We start from the raw sequence: 13,555 nt of genomic DNA on the forward strand, positions 1-13,555 counted from the left end.
ATGTTTTATTTAATTTTTTTTAAGTCCATATCCATTTAAGCCTATCATCTCTCATTTTAATTTATTGCTTATTCTATGAAAATTTAATAACAAAGTTTATTTAAATGTTGCTTTATTTATTATTTCTAAAAGTCGGACGTTACACATCCTCCGATCACCACCTCCTCACATGTCACTCGGTAGTCATCACTTGCCATCACTCCAGCCCAGCCATCGTCACTCAAGCCTTCTATTCTCCCTCCACCACTGGTCCGCCACCACCACTCCAATCCAGCCCTCGTCACTTGGCTGGAATGATGACTTGGAAGATTACTTTTAAATCTTAAGATGTTTGCTCAAGAAGCTTGTTTATGTTGAAAGAATGGGTTGTGTTTATTTTGAACAATGGATTGTTTTATTTGCTTGTTTGAATTTTGAACAATTTGTCTTTTAGATTGTTGGATTGGAAATTTTGGATCCATGAGATGTTGTAAGTTAAATTTTAAAATAGGTTTTTTTTTCATATTTTCGGATATCCGAATCACCCAATCGGATATCCGAAATTTTGAATTTGGATAGTAAAATCAACTATCTGAAATGACCGGATATCAGAAGTTCGGATGTCCGAAACTTCAGATATCCGGTTTTCAACACCCCTACTGATGAGTAATGACCTGCTTATTTTCAAATAGCCCCAACTCCATCATAGTCCATCTTTTTGTCTATTTCCTCCAACGTATTAAATTTATTTGAAAAGTCAAAATACCTTTTTGTTTCTTGTCATTTATAACCAGTTCTAAGACTGGGCTTGATCCAGACCCAAAATTAATATTGGGCAATGAGTGAAATTTTGAATTAATACGATCCAGTTTTTCTTGCTTATTATTATAATATATATTAAAAAAAGCTACAAATTTATATACATATGTTCACATTTCACAACGAATTCCAATTCACATATTCAATTACTCAACCAAAGATGGGAGAAATCAGTTGAAAGAAATATAATGTTTACCCGTAGGCCCATACTACCCAAAAACTCGAGCACTTGGTCAGAGGTAAAATGTATTTGGTTCACCTAAAATTCATCTGTAATTAATGATTCATGAGGCATCTTAATAGGTAAGTTTCATAAACACGTTAACCATTTCAGAAACTACCTCTAAACCTTTACACCCTAAATTGTTTTACGCTCTTGGAGCTACTTTTACAATCACGGTTACATTTAAAACAGTTCAATTTGGTCATTATTGATATATTACAAATCGCATGCTTCCGTTGACTTAAAATGGAAAAGCATGAAAACACACTTGTCAATCAAGAAGACTAAGAAAATATGTGATTTTCAAGATTCCAAAGGACACTTTATTTTAATACAAAAGTTGGTTTTATGGTAAAATGTTACATTTCTAAAACTAATAAAACATAACATATCTTTCCAGCCAGATTTTGTAGAGATATGTCTAAATTTGCACACATAATATGATATTTTATTTACATAAATATATTTATATTAAATTATCTCACGTGGCAAATAAAGGGTCTAAAATTTTGCAATTTAATTCAAGTCTTATATATATTTGTTTTGTGTTTTAATTCGTGTTTACGTTTATTGTATCTAAAGAGCATGCCCTCTATAATTACATCAACCTCCTGCGTTTTGTAATCCAATATTCCAAGTATGCAACAACGTTGCAAGTTGTTTAGATAATTTTGTAATTATTTATAAATTAAACAAACTTTATATTTCTTTTGAATGATGATTTACAAAAAATAATAATAATAAAAACATCTTTATAAAAATATTTGACTACTTACGGAAAGGTAACAAAACATAAGAGCGTCCACATTGGAGCTTCTCATATTTTCCTTATAATAATATAGAGTAAAGAAAAACAACTAAAACTTTTCTCCATTGGAATCTCTATAGTAATTTTTATTTTTTATAAATGCAATAGTGACTCAATTTTTGTATAATTTTTGTGAGTGTATAAAACCGAGAAAAAATAATAAAATAAGTGTTTGAGAGTAAAACAACGATTGAGATGGGGAATCAGACGTGTAAGGTTTTTTAAAAATAAACAAAGTTAAGAGAAAAGAGTGTTTATAGTTAAATTATGTAAATATAGATAGAAACTTGGATGAGAAAGCGGTAAGTGACAGTTAGTTTAAAGAATAGTAGATAACTAGATAAATATCAACATTGCAGAAGGCTTATTTAAAGAAATTATAAGAAGTCGAGTAGGCTTATTTAAAGCAACAAAAATCAAGAAGGGTAAGAAAGGCAAAGAATAAGAAGTATGGCCTTAGTGAACATTTTACATATGAATATTGGAGATGGTAAAAACAAGCTATGCCAAAAACTCCTTGCTTCAGGTTTGTGTAATACTATAAACTTTTGCAGATATTCAACAATGGGTCTCATCTTCTTTGTTCTTTTGATCTTTAGGAAACAGGGATACGAAATGCGGTACCGTTTTTAAAGCCTTCAATCAAGAGTATAGCTAGTGATAATGTCTTCAAAGATTGTATCACCGTTGCCGATTTAGGATGCTCGTCTGGCCCAAATACGTTGTTGGTTGCATCTAATATTATTGATATAGTGCATGAAGTGTGCCAAGAAAATAACCGTAAAGTGCCACAGTTTCAAGTGTTTTTAAATGACCTCTATGGGAATGATTTCAATACTATTTTCAAGTTATTGCCCGACTTTTATGCAAAGCTTAAGGAGAAAAGGGAAAGCTTTGGCCCTTGTTTTGTTTCAGCTGTTCCAGGTTCCTTCTATGATAGACTTTTTCTAAACCAAAGTCTGCACCTTGTCCACTCCGCTACTAGTAATCATTGGCTTTCTCAGGTACGCATAATATGATTAATATCCATCTCAACTTGTAGTTCTCATATGTGATATCATTATAACTAAAATTGCACGCATCAAACTGTTTGAGAAGATAAACCATAGTCCATATAACATTTGATAGATGCCTCAAGGACTAGAAAATAATGGATCAAATGCATACAAGGCGAAAACAAGTCCTCCAAATGTATACCAAGCATATGGAAAACAATTTCATACTGATTTCACAAAATTTTTACAAATGCGCTCGGAGGAAGTGGTACATGGTGGAAGCATGATATTAACATTTCCTGGTCGAAGTATAGTCGATCCAACTTCAGAGGATGGTAGTGCACTCTTCGAGCTATTTGGGCAATCACTCGTCGACATGCTCAAAGAGGTATGTATATGTGGTCAAAAGTTTAGTTATTCATGTTTGCTTATGTGACTAACCAATTAAGTTTAACTGATACTACAGGGGTTGGTTAAAGGATCAGATATTAACTCATTCAATTTTCCTTTGTATTTACCATGTGATGATGAAATTAGGAACATTATTGAATATGAGGGATCATTTTCCCTTGAAAACATGAATGTTTTTAAACTCAATTGGGATCCACATGACACGGATTACACTAACACGAATGATTCAGACGAGCTCAGCAAAATCCATGGGAAAAACACATCAAAAGTTATTAGGGTGGTTCTTGAACCATTGTTGGTTTCACTTTTTGGAAATTCGATTATTGATGTGTTGTTTAAGAAGTTTGAGAAGCATGTGGCCGAATATCTAGCAAAAAAGAAAACAAGATACTCTTTTGTGACCATTTCATTGAGCAGAAAATGAATGGTTCATGTGTTGAAAATAAGTCTATTGGTAATTTTAAGTTTCATGTATTGATATATGCTTTCTTGTCATTGTTTACATCATGAACAATCTATGTATTAAGGATTGAAGGTTTGGTTATTTTGGTTAATCTAGACCTGCATGCATCAACAATATCTTGTTTGGTGGATGTAGCACCTGCATATATCTTTTTGGTAATCGATACTGATTACATATATTTCGTTCGTTTATTACATATATGTACTAAGTTGACCAACCTGTATTATTTAAATTTTCATAAAGATTAGTAACATATAATACATATAAGAAAAAATAGTAAAATAATTTCATCTGTTGATTCTTACAATAAGGAATTCTAGTAAATCAAGACTTTGAAATCAGCATCATAAAAATAAGGCAGTCAAGACTCAAGTGTATGTTCTTTAAACTACCCGTTGTGGGGTGCCGCTCCATGCCACCTCACCTAAAACCTTAGTTAAACACCGTGTCTCCATGTCTGGCTTGTAAAGGGAAAAGAGAGAGAGAGAGAAGGGGGGGGGGGGGGGGGGGGGGGGTTTTACCGCTTTAGCATCTTTTAACGCAAATAAGAGGTGGGGTCCACTAGCCTCCACCCCATGCACACATATTCATTATTTTTTTTCTTTTATTTATTTATTGAGTTAACCACAACGCGGTTTTTAAAGGATAAATTAGTTAAAGCTCGTTGCCTACATGATAGTAATGTGGTAAAACGTTATGCAGTTTTTAGTTAAACCGGAATATATATCCTTGTAAACCGTGATAACAAGTGACAACAAAATCATATTTATATAACCAAAAGAATTGTTTTCTTAGGTCCTATTTAATGATCCACTGTAGCATCAGAAAATCTCGTGACCACCTAATTAAATTCTCAACGGCTAATTAAATAAAAGAGACTGAACACCAACTTCAAGCCCAAACCAGGCCCAAAGTTGTCGGTCACACTCACACTCACACTCACACTCACACTCACACTCACACTCACACTCACACTCACACTCACACTCACACTCACACTCACACTCACACTCACAGCCTCTACAAACATTAACATATAGCAATTAACAAACAACGCCTATTACCATAATTCTTTCATCAATGGAAGTACTTTGGAACTTAGAAGATAAATGGAACCTTTCAACACAAGAAGCTGTGATCTTTTGTGCCGCGACCACCACTCTCGTTGTCGTGGTTATCGCGCTTTGTGTTACCATGACATTTAGGAAGAGACATGCCAAAAATGTTGTGGTTGAGCCCGTGGCGGCAAAAGGGTCACAAGGTCAATGGTTAAGGGTGAAGAAGGGCTTGACGGGTTCCGTTCGATGGAGCAAAGCTAATAAGTGGGATGAGAGTTTGAGTGCGAGCCGAAAAGAGCAGCCCACACCGTTGCTTGCTAGAGGTGGCGGTGAGGTGAGGTGGCCAAGCCATAATGCGGGTTCCCCCGTGTGGCAGCGGCCCATATTAATGGGTGAGAAGTGTGAGTTTCCGCGGTTTAGTGGGCTTATTCTTTATGATGAAAGAGGAAAGCCGCTAGATCAAGGCAACTCTGCTGATATCCAGGTATGTATTGATGTAGAAATGCATAGAATTCAATTGTGACGGACCCAAAAAAAATATTTTCTAGGGGAATTATCAAAAGGCTTAACCACACTTTTATAGGGTGCGATCGGGATTTTTGAGGGAAAATTAACACTAAGCCTCTTCATTCATATTATACAATTTAAATTCAAACTATTGGTTTTTAAGTCTCGGGTTTGTGAGTTTTGAATTGAACTGACCCGAAAATCCGAATTATACAATTTGAATTACGAATATAGAATACAGATTGAATTAACCCAATTGAGTTACGAATTAAAGATTTTCTAATTCGGTTTATTCCAATGAACCCGAATATGCTATTCAAATTTGAATAAATAATTCTACCTCCAAGTTATATCCAATTCGATTTCATAAAATCCAATTCTAGGTTCATTTTGAAAACCTCAATAATTAATGTGTCAAGTATATATATCCATACCTATCAAAACTTTATAACTAACATGTTCCCCTTTTAGCTAACATTTTTATTTGACCAAATATTTTTATTTGTACATTATATGTACAAAACATTTAAATTTGTTGTACTTTTTGTGTTATTGCAGGAACAACCCAATGTAAGAGCTACTTTGAGAGATCTTCTGTAGTTCATTATCAATGTTCCTTCTTGTTGTGTGTATCAAAATATGAGTGTAATTAATTACTTCTTTTTTTTTTTTGAAATTTAGTAAAACTTCATGCAGCAAGACCAAGAGCTCGAAAACCTTTTTATTTTTTTTTGGCAATTTCATACATATTATTATGAGCTGAGCCGCTAATGAACTATTTAAAAAAAGCTCGTTAAAAACTCGAATCAAATAGAGAGCTTAAAAAAGTGTGAGCTAAAATTGGAGCTAGTTTAACGAATGCTCGAACGTGATCTTCAAATACCGAGTTTAAGAAGCCTAAACGATCCTATTGCTAACAAAAATAGCTTTACAACTTTGTATGTTATATAATACATAGTAAGTATATTATATATAATTATGAAAATATAACTCATATATATATCAAGTGAGAAGTTAAAAAGGCCGAGCTCGAGCTTAGGCTAGCTCGGACTCTGCTCAGCTCGTTTACACCCCTAGCCACTCATTAATGCATCAAATTTCTAACTATAATTTCACAAATTTGGCATACATGACAACATGTAAACATACACATAACATAGATTACACACACTTCATATTCATCTTCACAAACAAAAGCACAGTTGGACTAAAAAAACTTATATTGACACAAATATGATGATCAACACCCATTCTTTGATGATAATCAAAGATCAAACTCAACAACCAATCAAATGCACACAAGAAAATACCGACACGGGTTTGATTAGTTACCTGTGAAAGGTTTATAACTTGAAGTTGTTCACGCCAACGATCCTATTAACGGTTCTTTGGTTCCTTGTTTTGATTTATCATTGTAGTAGAAATACAAGCCCAATTGTCCAATTCCTAGAATGGTTCCTATACCATTTGGAACCTAAAATCCAAAACATAAAAATATAAAAAGTAAATATAAGTTTTAAAGACTTAAAACTTTGCTTGATACAAGAAGCTTACATAGATGAATGGATCAACATTGAAAATTCCATATAACAAAAATGATGTGCTCATCAAGAAAGTAGAGAGTGAGAGGTAAAATGGCATGAATTCAACACTCTTGGTCTGGATCACTAGATTCTGAAAATAAAAAATATATATATATCATACATTTAAAGTTATTAAGGGGGTGTTTGGGTGAGCTTCTGAAAACTGCTTATTTGTTTATTTGCTTTCTGAAAAGCAAAAGCGTTTTGGAAAAGCTTCATTTTGAAACTTTTCAACAGACATCAATTCCTGTTTACCAAACAGCTTTTGCTTTTTAAAAATCAAATAAGCAGTTTAAAAAGTTTACCCAAACACCCCCTAAATTTAATCTAAGTTATTAGATTATGACACAGGGTCCACATGCGAAGTACATACCATTGCAGACAGTGGGGAAGCAAACATTGATATCAAGGTAGCACAACTTAAATACCCTATAAGTAAATGCCTAATTTTAAAATCGGTAACAAGCAAACTCGCAAATGCAATGCTTGCAAATAACCCGAAAATCGCCAATAGTAATGCGGACATCTTGAACTGTGAATATGAACATAGCACATATTAAGATGATTTGAATAATATTTTGATGTGTTCATGTAAATATAGGATTCTAACCTTTTTGTGTTTATCAGCATGTGTTATAAAGATTAAAATGTATGACAACTGGAAGACCGCACCGATAGAATTAACTGTTGTAACCAACAAGTTATCGTATGATATTAAGGGGCAGCCGTACCAGGCGCATATTAAGCAGTTCAAGAGGGAGTAAATGTATGGGATTCCTGAGAATTGTTCGGTTGATTGGTTTCTGATGATTCTTTTAAAGGTTGGTCTGAAATGGAAATATATATATTGTTAAAGGTTAGTTTTTTAAGTAAAAGTATTTGGGAAATTGTTAACACTTACATTGGTGACACAAAGAGCCCAAAAGCAAATATGTTTCCTGAAAAAGTTGATAACAATTTGCTTAGTTAGACATATGGACCAACAGATTAAGGTGAATATTAAGAAGTTGATTCTAGGATTAAACATAAAAAAAAGGTAATCAAATTGGTGTTAAATGTAAATTAATTATGCAGTGAACCTAAAAGACTAAAATGGCCCAAGTATTTGTTATTCTTGTTAGGGCTGTAAACTAATCGAACTTTCAACGAACTTTTCGGTGGGAAGTTCATTATGTCTATTCATTTAATAAATGAACAAACATGAACATTAACAATGAATTTTGTTAGATGAACCAAATGAACGAGCGTGAACAAAGGTCAATTTGTTCGTCTACGCCCATTTATGTTCTCTAATATTTGTTTCTTAAAGGTTATTAATTACAATCAACAAAAATAAATGAGTATTATCCGATATTATATATATAATATACTTGCGTATGAACATGAATATTCAAGAAAAATACCAACACAAACTTCGTAACTGGACCAAACCGTTGACATCAACCATCCTGGTTAGCCAAATAAAATAGAACATTGCTTTTGTTCACTTGCGTCCATGAACCATTCACCATTCATGAACAAGTTCACTTGTGAGGTAAAAGCTTAACAAACGAACATGAGGAAGACCTCGTTCGGTTCATTTTACAACGCTACAAGTAATATCTCGATACTAGCATTTCATCAACCACACAAGCACAGATATAAGGGAATCAAGAGATACGAACCGGCTATTCCGGCAGCCTGCTTGTAAGCATCAAACGTTTGAGGTGAAACTAAAGCAGCCATTTGTAGATGAATAAAAACTGTTCTTCCTCTCAACTCCTAATTAATCTTCTTATTTCAGAAACATTAAACTTGTGAAATCATCTAATGATCTTCATGTTTAGAATCCAATTTTGTAAGAACTTGAGTATCCCATGGCCCATGCTTGTAGTCAAATGATATCATTTGTTGTTAGCCATATTAACAGTAATAGACTTCAACTTTTGGTTAGCTTTAAATCAGTCCTTGTACTTTAAGAACTTGACATTCTTGCCACTAGTCACTAACTTGCATGAACTCAAATTATTCGTCCCGGCTAGTAGTATATAACTACATATGTAACGTGTATTACAGTTTTTTGACGGACCCTGAGATTTATATAGAAAGTATCAGTCTATAGGAGTTGCATTTGAATAATTAAAGTAAAAGGTAGAAATGAATAACAAGTGAATTAAGTATTTCAGTGATTATTCTAAAAAAATATTATTAACCAGTGTATTACCTTTTCCGTTTTCGTGATCATTATTATCTCAAAGAACCTGATTGTGAGTTTCAGTTTTGGTCATTGTAATGACAAGTTATTGTTATTTTTAGGTTCTATCATAACCGAAAATTCGGACATTGAGTTTAATTAATAATGAGCTATTCGAGTCTGATTATCCAATATTAAAAAATGTTAAAAATATGAATTCGAATTAGATTTGAAAACTGGATTAATTCTAATATGTTTATGCGAATAACCCGAACAAGCAAATATATTACAAAAAAATAAAAATTAAATTGACGTTAATAAAAAAATATATTATTTGAAATCGGGTTTCCGAAACCGAATTTTCTAATTCGATTCGATCCGAATTTCAAGCTTTTAGGTTCAAATAATGTCACAATATTATCTTCTCTTCCCACTACTATGTATGTTATATTTCATTTGAATAGTAACAATATTGAAAAGAAGTTGGAATAAATTATAAAATTGTCAATTCTAGGAATGTAGTGACAACATTTCAAAGTGAGTTGTTTCGAAATAGAATGGATAATATTGATTTTTCACAACCAGAATAATTGTTGGTGTTAGGTGAACCTTTATTATTAAAACGTGCTTTTATTATGTGGTGTCAGCCGACAACAGGATACTGTCATTTTGATCCGAATATGATGGTAAAAACTTGGACCCACGAATTATGTTGTGTAACAAAAAGTCACTCTATTTGTGAAAAGGAATGAACAATATTTTTATTTTCTATTGTACGAGTCAGTTCATAAACGTTAACCAGTCCATCATCATCAACAAGGATTCCATAATCCTCGATCTAAAATTGCCATCGTTGAGGTCGAAAGCATTTGTATGAGTGTCGGAGCAAATGTGGTGTAGTCTATGTCATCCCGAAACAAAACATATAGTAGAAAATATGAACAACTAAAACACCATCACTAATGGGGGATGCGGGTTTTTCAGGAAATGAAGATGAAGTGTAGATGAGGTGGAGACAAGAGTGGTGAAGAATCCATAGCTATTAGCTTAAGTACATGTATCTGAGGGGAGAGAAAATGTATTAAAAATGAATAAAGAGAAAGATGAAAAAGAGTAAAGGGTTGTTTGTTTACATCTAAACGGAACCATTAAGATGGACACATTTAATTCAGTCAGAGCTTAGACCGTTTGTTTCCAAAGGGAAAAACATGAAAAACATCTGTATATGGAAAACGGAGTCTGAATCAGTCAGCATCTGATTGATGCTGAATGGGAAAGAGAATTAATCGAATTTGAATTGGTCAGATCTGATTGAAAGAAACAGTCCCTAAGCAATAGAGTGATGTGGCAAGAAAAAATTATAAGAATTGTCGTCACTCATTGGAGATGGGTCTAAGTTCTTTGTCCAACCATTTGACCCATTTGCAAAATTTATATTGGAAAGTTTGCTTGTTTCACTTTAAAAACTTAGATCCAACCTATCAGTACATCTGTTCTATTGGAATCAAATTTTGTTTAACAAATTCATTAAAACAACATATTTTATCATTTAAATAAATTTTGACATAAAGCATTCCATTTTCAAAGTAATGTAAGTAATGAATCTCTTAGCTCGTTATCATGTTTCAGCTTCTTTCATGTGAGGTTCTTTGTCTCATTTAACTTACTACTCGCCCACGCTAAAGACCAACAATGATAACGAGTTAAGAGATTTATTATTGTTTCAAACACTGCAAGTAGAATACGTGGTCTTAAATTTGACATTAAGGTTTTGGTCATTAATCTCTTCATACTCAAACATCATCAATGTCATTGGCATCCATTAACATAACCATTCATAGATTTTATTATTATTATTATTATTATTATTATTATTATTACAAATTTTGGTGCCGCTTAGTGTCGGTTGGGCCACTTGGCGGTACCGTATTCATCCTTGGATTTTGTTTTGTTTTTTTGGTTTTAAGTTCTGGTACCGTAACAAACATAACGGAAATCGAACAAATTTGCATATACACACTACATTTTGTTTTAATTTCGGTACCATAACCAATGTGAAAGAAATCAGCCGAATTTGCGTAGACTCACCGCCTCAACTTCCGGGATTGGCAATGCTCGAATCTTCCCAACGCCTGAGTGTTACCGACTGACGCCACTCAATTGATCCAATTATAATTTTGTGGTTTTTTGTTTCAATTTTGGTTTTTAGTTCTGGTATTATAACGCACTTAACCGAAACCGGCCGAATATGCGTCGACTTACCGCCTCAACGTCCGAGATCGACAAAGTTTGTGTTTATCATCGCCCGGGTTTTACCAACCTGTCCGGCGCACTCCGTATATAACACTAGTTTTTTATAAACACGCCTTCCTTGATAAGGTTTGTCAACCACTTTGGCCAGAAATTTGGGTTCGTCTAAGGTGTTTAAAATACTCATGGGGACTCATTGTCCTTGGTGAGGTTTGTGTTACCATTATAAATGAAATCAGAGTGACCGGTACCATTTGTAGCATACAAATTATTATTGTTTGTTTTGCCCACTAGAAGACTAAGACCTTGTTATTTTTATTTGGGTGGAGATTCCTAAGACGCCATCTAGTTGGATTACCCCACCCGAGTATGCTTATTCATGGAAATCTCCTTTTCATCCAAAATTAATGCGCCTAAAAATGCATTGGTAATATGAGAGGCGAAACATTTATTATAACCACAACATGTCTTTTGTCCATGTCTGATGTGAGATTTGCATGAAGTTGTGACAGATTTGTGATAATATGTAACGCCCATATATAATTACATTCACTTCTTTTCTTTTGTCCCCCCCCCCCCAAAAAAAAAATGGTCCCAAAATTTTCGCTTACTTGTGAGTGAGGTAGCGAACTTCATCAAAAGGAGATTTCCATGAAACCAAGTTGTAGTTTCAAAAGCTCAAACATATATCAAATATTGGGTGAGTTAAAACCTAAACAAGGATAAAAATAAGCTTGTTATACTCATACTCATCATATGAAACTCTGTCTTAACACATTGATATGATCAATCCCAAGCCTCCTATACTGATTCTTATGTCATTGGATCACATACATTAGAAATGACAAGTGAGAACCGTTTAGCATAAACAAGTGGAATTTGAGGTGCAACTTAGACACACCTTTTCATTGTAGTCGTTCGCTTCACACAACCATTTTAAACCGCATAAATTCTCCAATTTGTTCATAATAACGTAATTTATTTTCATCCATGTACACAAATGAGATTCTCTTCAAAACTCATATGAAGCTAATTAATCTCAATTATGAAAATATTAGCTTTCATTACTCTTCATAGTTTTTGTGACTCGTTCTATCACTATGGATTACCATAAATCCATAATAATATTCATATAGATAGGAACACATGGTTGACATCAAGCTAAATTATATAATTATACATTATATGAAAGACCAGCAACACAATAGCCTTAATTACAATTATCTAATCCAGTGTGTACACCCATGCTAGATGGTAAAAATATATAAAATACTCTGTACACACACATATATGGTGTGGTGAATCATCTGAAATTGTGAATGGGCTGGAAATTATAAAAACCATAGGTATACTAAGCTGGGTCATCCGAATAATCCGAACCTTATAAACCTCTAGTAAAATAACCGCCGGTAACCCAATAGTCTGTTCTAGGGATTGACGGCTTACCCATTCAGTGACTTTGGCGGTGGACGTTCCCAAACAGGTACTTCGGGTCAGGTGAATTTAATAATAGATGTCTGTTGGTGGCATTCCAGCCTTCCTTCGCCTCTCCGGCTAAGGAATGGGAAATTATCCAAATAAGTAAACCACATTCGGATTGATCAATCCGAGTATACAAATAAGAATTCTGATCGGTTTTTTTGGTTTCAGTTTTCTAAACAGTGAAAGACAAACCCTCGCTAAAACCATTTTCGGCTTTCTCGATTGGTAACCCTAACCTCCATCATCAATGGTGTCTCGATACCGCTCGATTTCTAGACCAGCTTCCACAATCTTCAAATCCATGGCTAATCCTTCACCCAAACCCACTTCAATTCCATCTCTAGCTCCTCGTTTACAATGTTAATGCATATCAAAACAAGAAATCAAGTTTTTGAGTTGTCTAGGACATACTAGTTCTCCCGGATGATTCTTGTTCTCACGGACGATTAAAGGTTTTCTTGGATGTATGATAGTTCTCTCGAATGAAGGAAATCTTATTATCTAGTACCGCACCTTATCGATGTAATGCAATTGCACGTTTATATTACATCCTTTTTTTTCACGCAATCAATTAACAGTATCCGGTCATTAGTTGATTTAGAACCGAAATAAATGTTCCTACATAATGAACTCACCACAATTGCCTAAAATCAAACTAGTCATAAGAATGAAATAAGGCATAATTTACGTATCATGTTGGTCAGTGTGATATTTTACTGTGTTACAAGAAGATATATGAAATTCTCCTTTCCGGGGATGTTTAGGATTTCTTATTTCAACCTCCTTATGACTTATATTATATAA

General features: G+C 33.7%; 2 protein-coding genes and 1 pseudogene across 3 annotated transcripts; 2 read left to right on the forward strand and 1 right to left on the reverse strand.

Moving 5' to 3' along the window:
* Positions 1-2,270: 2,270 nt before the first annotated feature.
* Positions 2,271-3,766, forward strand: LOC143572157 (benzoate carboxyl methyltransferase-like; annotated as a pseudogene). Its single transcript, XR_013142221.1, has 4 exons — positions 2,271-2,355; positions 2,429-2,833; positions 2,958-3,212; positions 3,291-3,766. The product of XR_013142221.1 is annotated as a benzoate carboxyl methyltransferase-like (transcript).
* Positions 3,767-4,778: 1,012 nt separating this feature from the next.
* Positions 4,779-5,863, forward strand: LOC143572170 (uncharacterized). Its single transcript, XM_077057394.1, has 2 exons — positions 4,779-5,240; positions 5,822-5,863. The coding sequence occupies exons 1-2, from the start codon at positions 4,779-4,781 to the stop codon at positions 5,861-5,863; spliced, it is 504 nt and encodes a 167-aa protein (XP_076913509.1).
* Positions 5,864-6,607: 744 nt separating this feature from the next.
* LOC143572159 (bidirectional sugar transporter SWEET2-like) lies at positions 6,608-8,684 on the reverse strand. Its single transcript, XM_077057385.1, has 6 exons — positions 8,511-8,684; positions 7,748-7,784; positions 7,457-7,673; positions 7,220-7,378; positions 6,818-6,937; positions 6,608-6,737 (listed from the first exon to the last, which is right to left on the reverse strand). Exons 1-6 carry the CDS (start codon positions 8,569-8,571, stop codon positions 6,624-6,626), a joined length of 708 nt encoding a protein of 235 aa, XP_076913500.1. The 5' UTR covers positions 8,572-8,684; the 3' UTR covers positions 6,608-6,623.
* Positions 8,685-13,555: the final 4,871 nt, after the last annotated feature.

Source organism: Bidens hawaiensis, unplaced genomic scaffold (assembly GCF_021521415.1).
Source record: "Bidens hawaiensis isolate Kalapana, Puna unplaced genomic scaffold, B.hawaiensis_p1.1 tig00025755_1, whole genome shotgun sequence".
Lineage (NCBI taxonomy): Eukaryota > Viridiplantae > Streptophyta > Magnoliopsida > Asterales > Asteraceae > Bidens > Bidens hawaiensis.

Excerpts from the sequence above, each read along its gene's own strand:
- LOC143572170 (XM_077057394.1), top strand. The coding sequence starts at position 4,779 with ATGGAAGTACTTTGGAACTTAGAAGATAAATGGAACCTTTCAACACAA. Across the intron at positions 5,241-5,821 it reads GCAACTCTGCTGATATCCAG|GAACAACCCAATGTAAGAGC; the intron begins GTATGTATTGAT and ends GTGTTATTGCAG.
- LOC143572159 (XM_077057385.1), bottom strand. The coding sequence starts at position 8,571 with ATGGCTGCTTTAGTTTCACCTCAAACGTTTGATGCTTACAAGCAGGCT. Across the intron at positions 7,785-8,510 it reads GCAGGCTGCCGGAATAGCCG|GAAACATATTTGCTTTTGGG; the intron begins GTTCGTATCTCT and ends CAACTTTTTCAG. Across the intron at positions 7,674-7,747 it reads GGGCTCTTTGTGTCACCAAT|ACCAACCTTTAAAAGAATCA; the intron begins GTAAGTGTTAAC and ends TTTCCATTTCAG.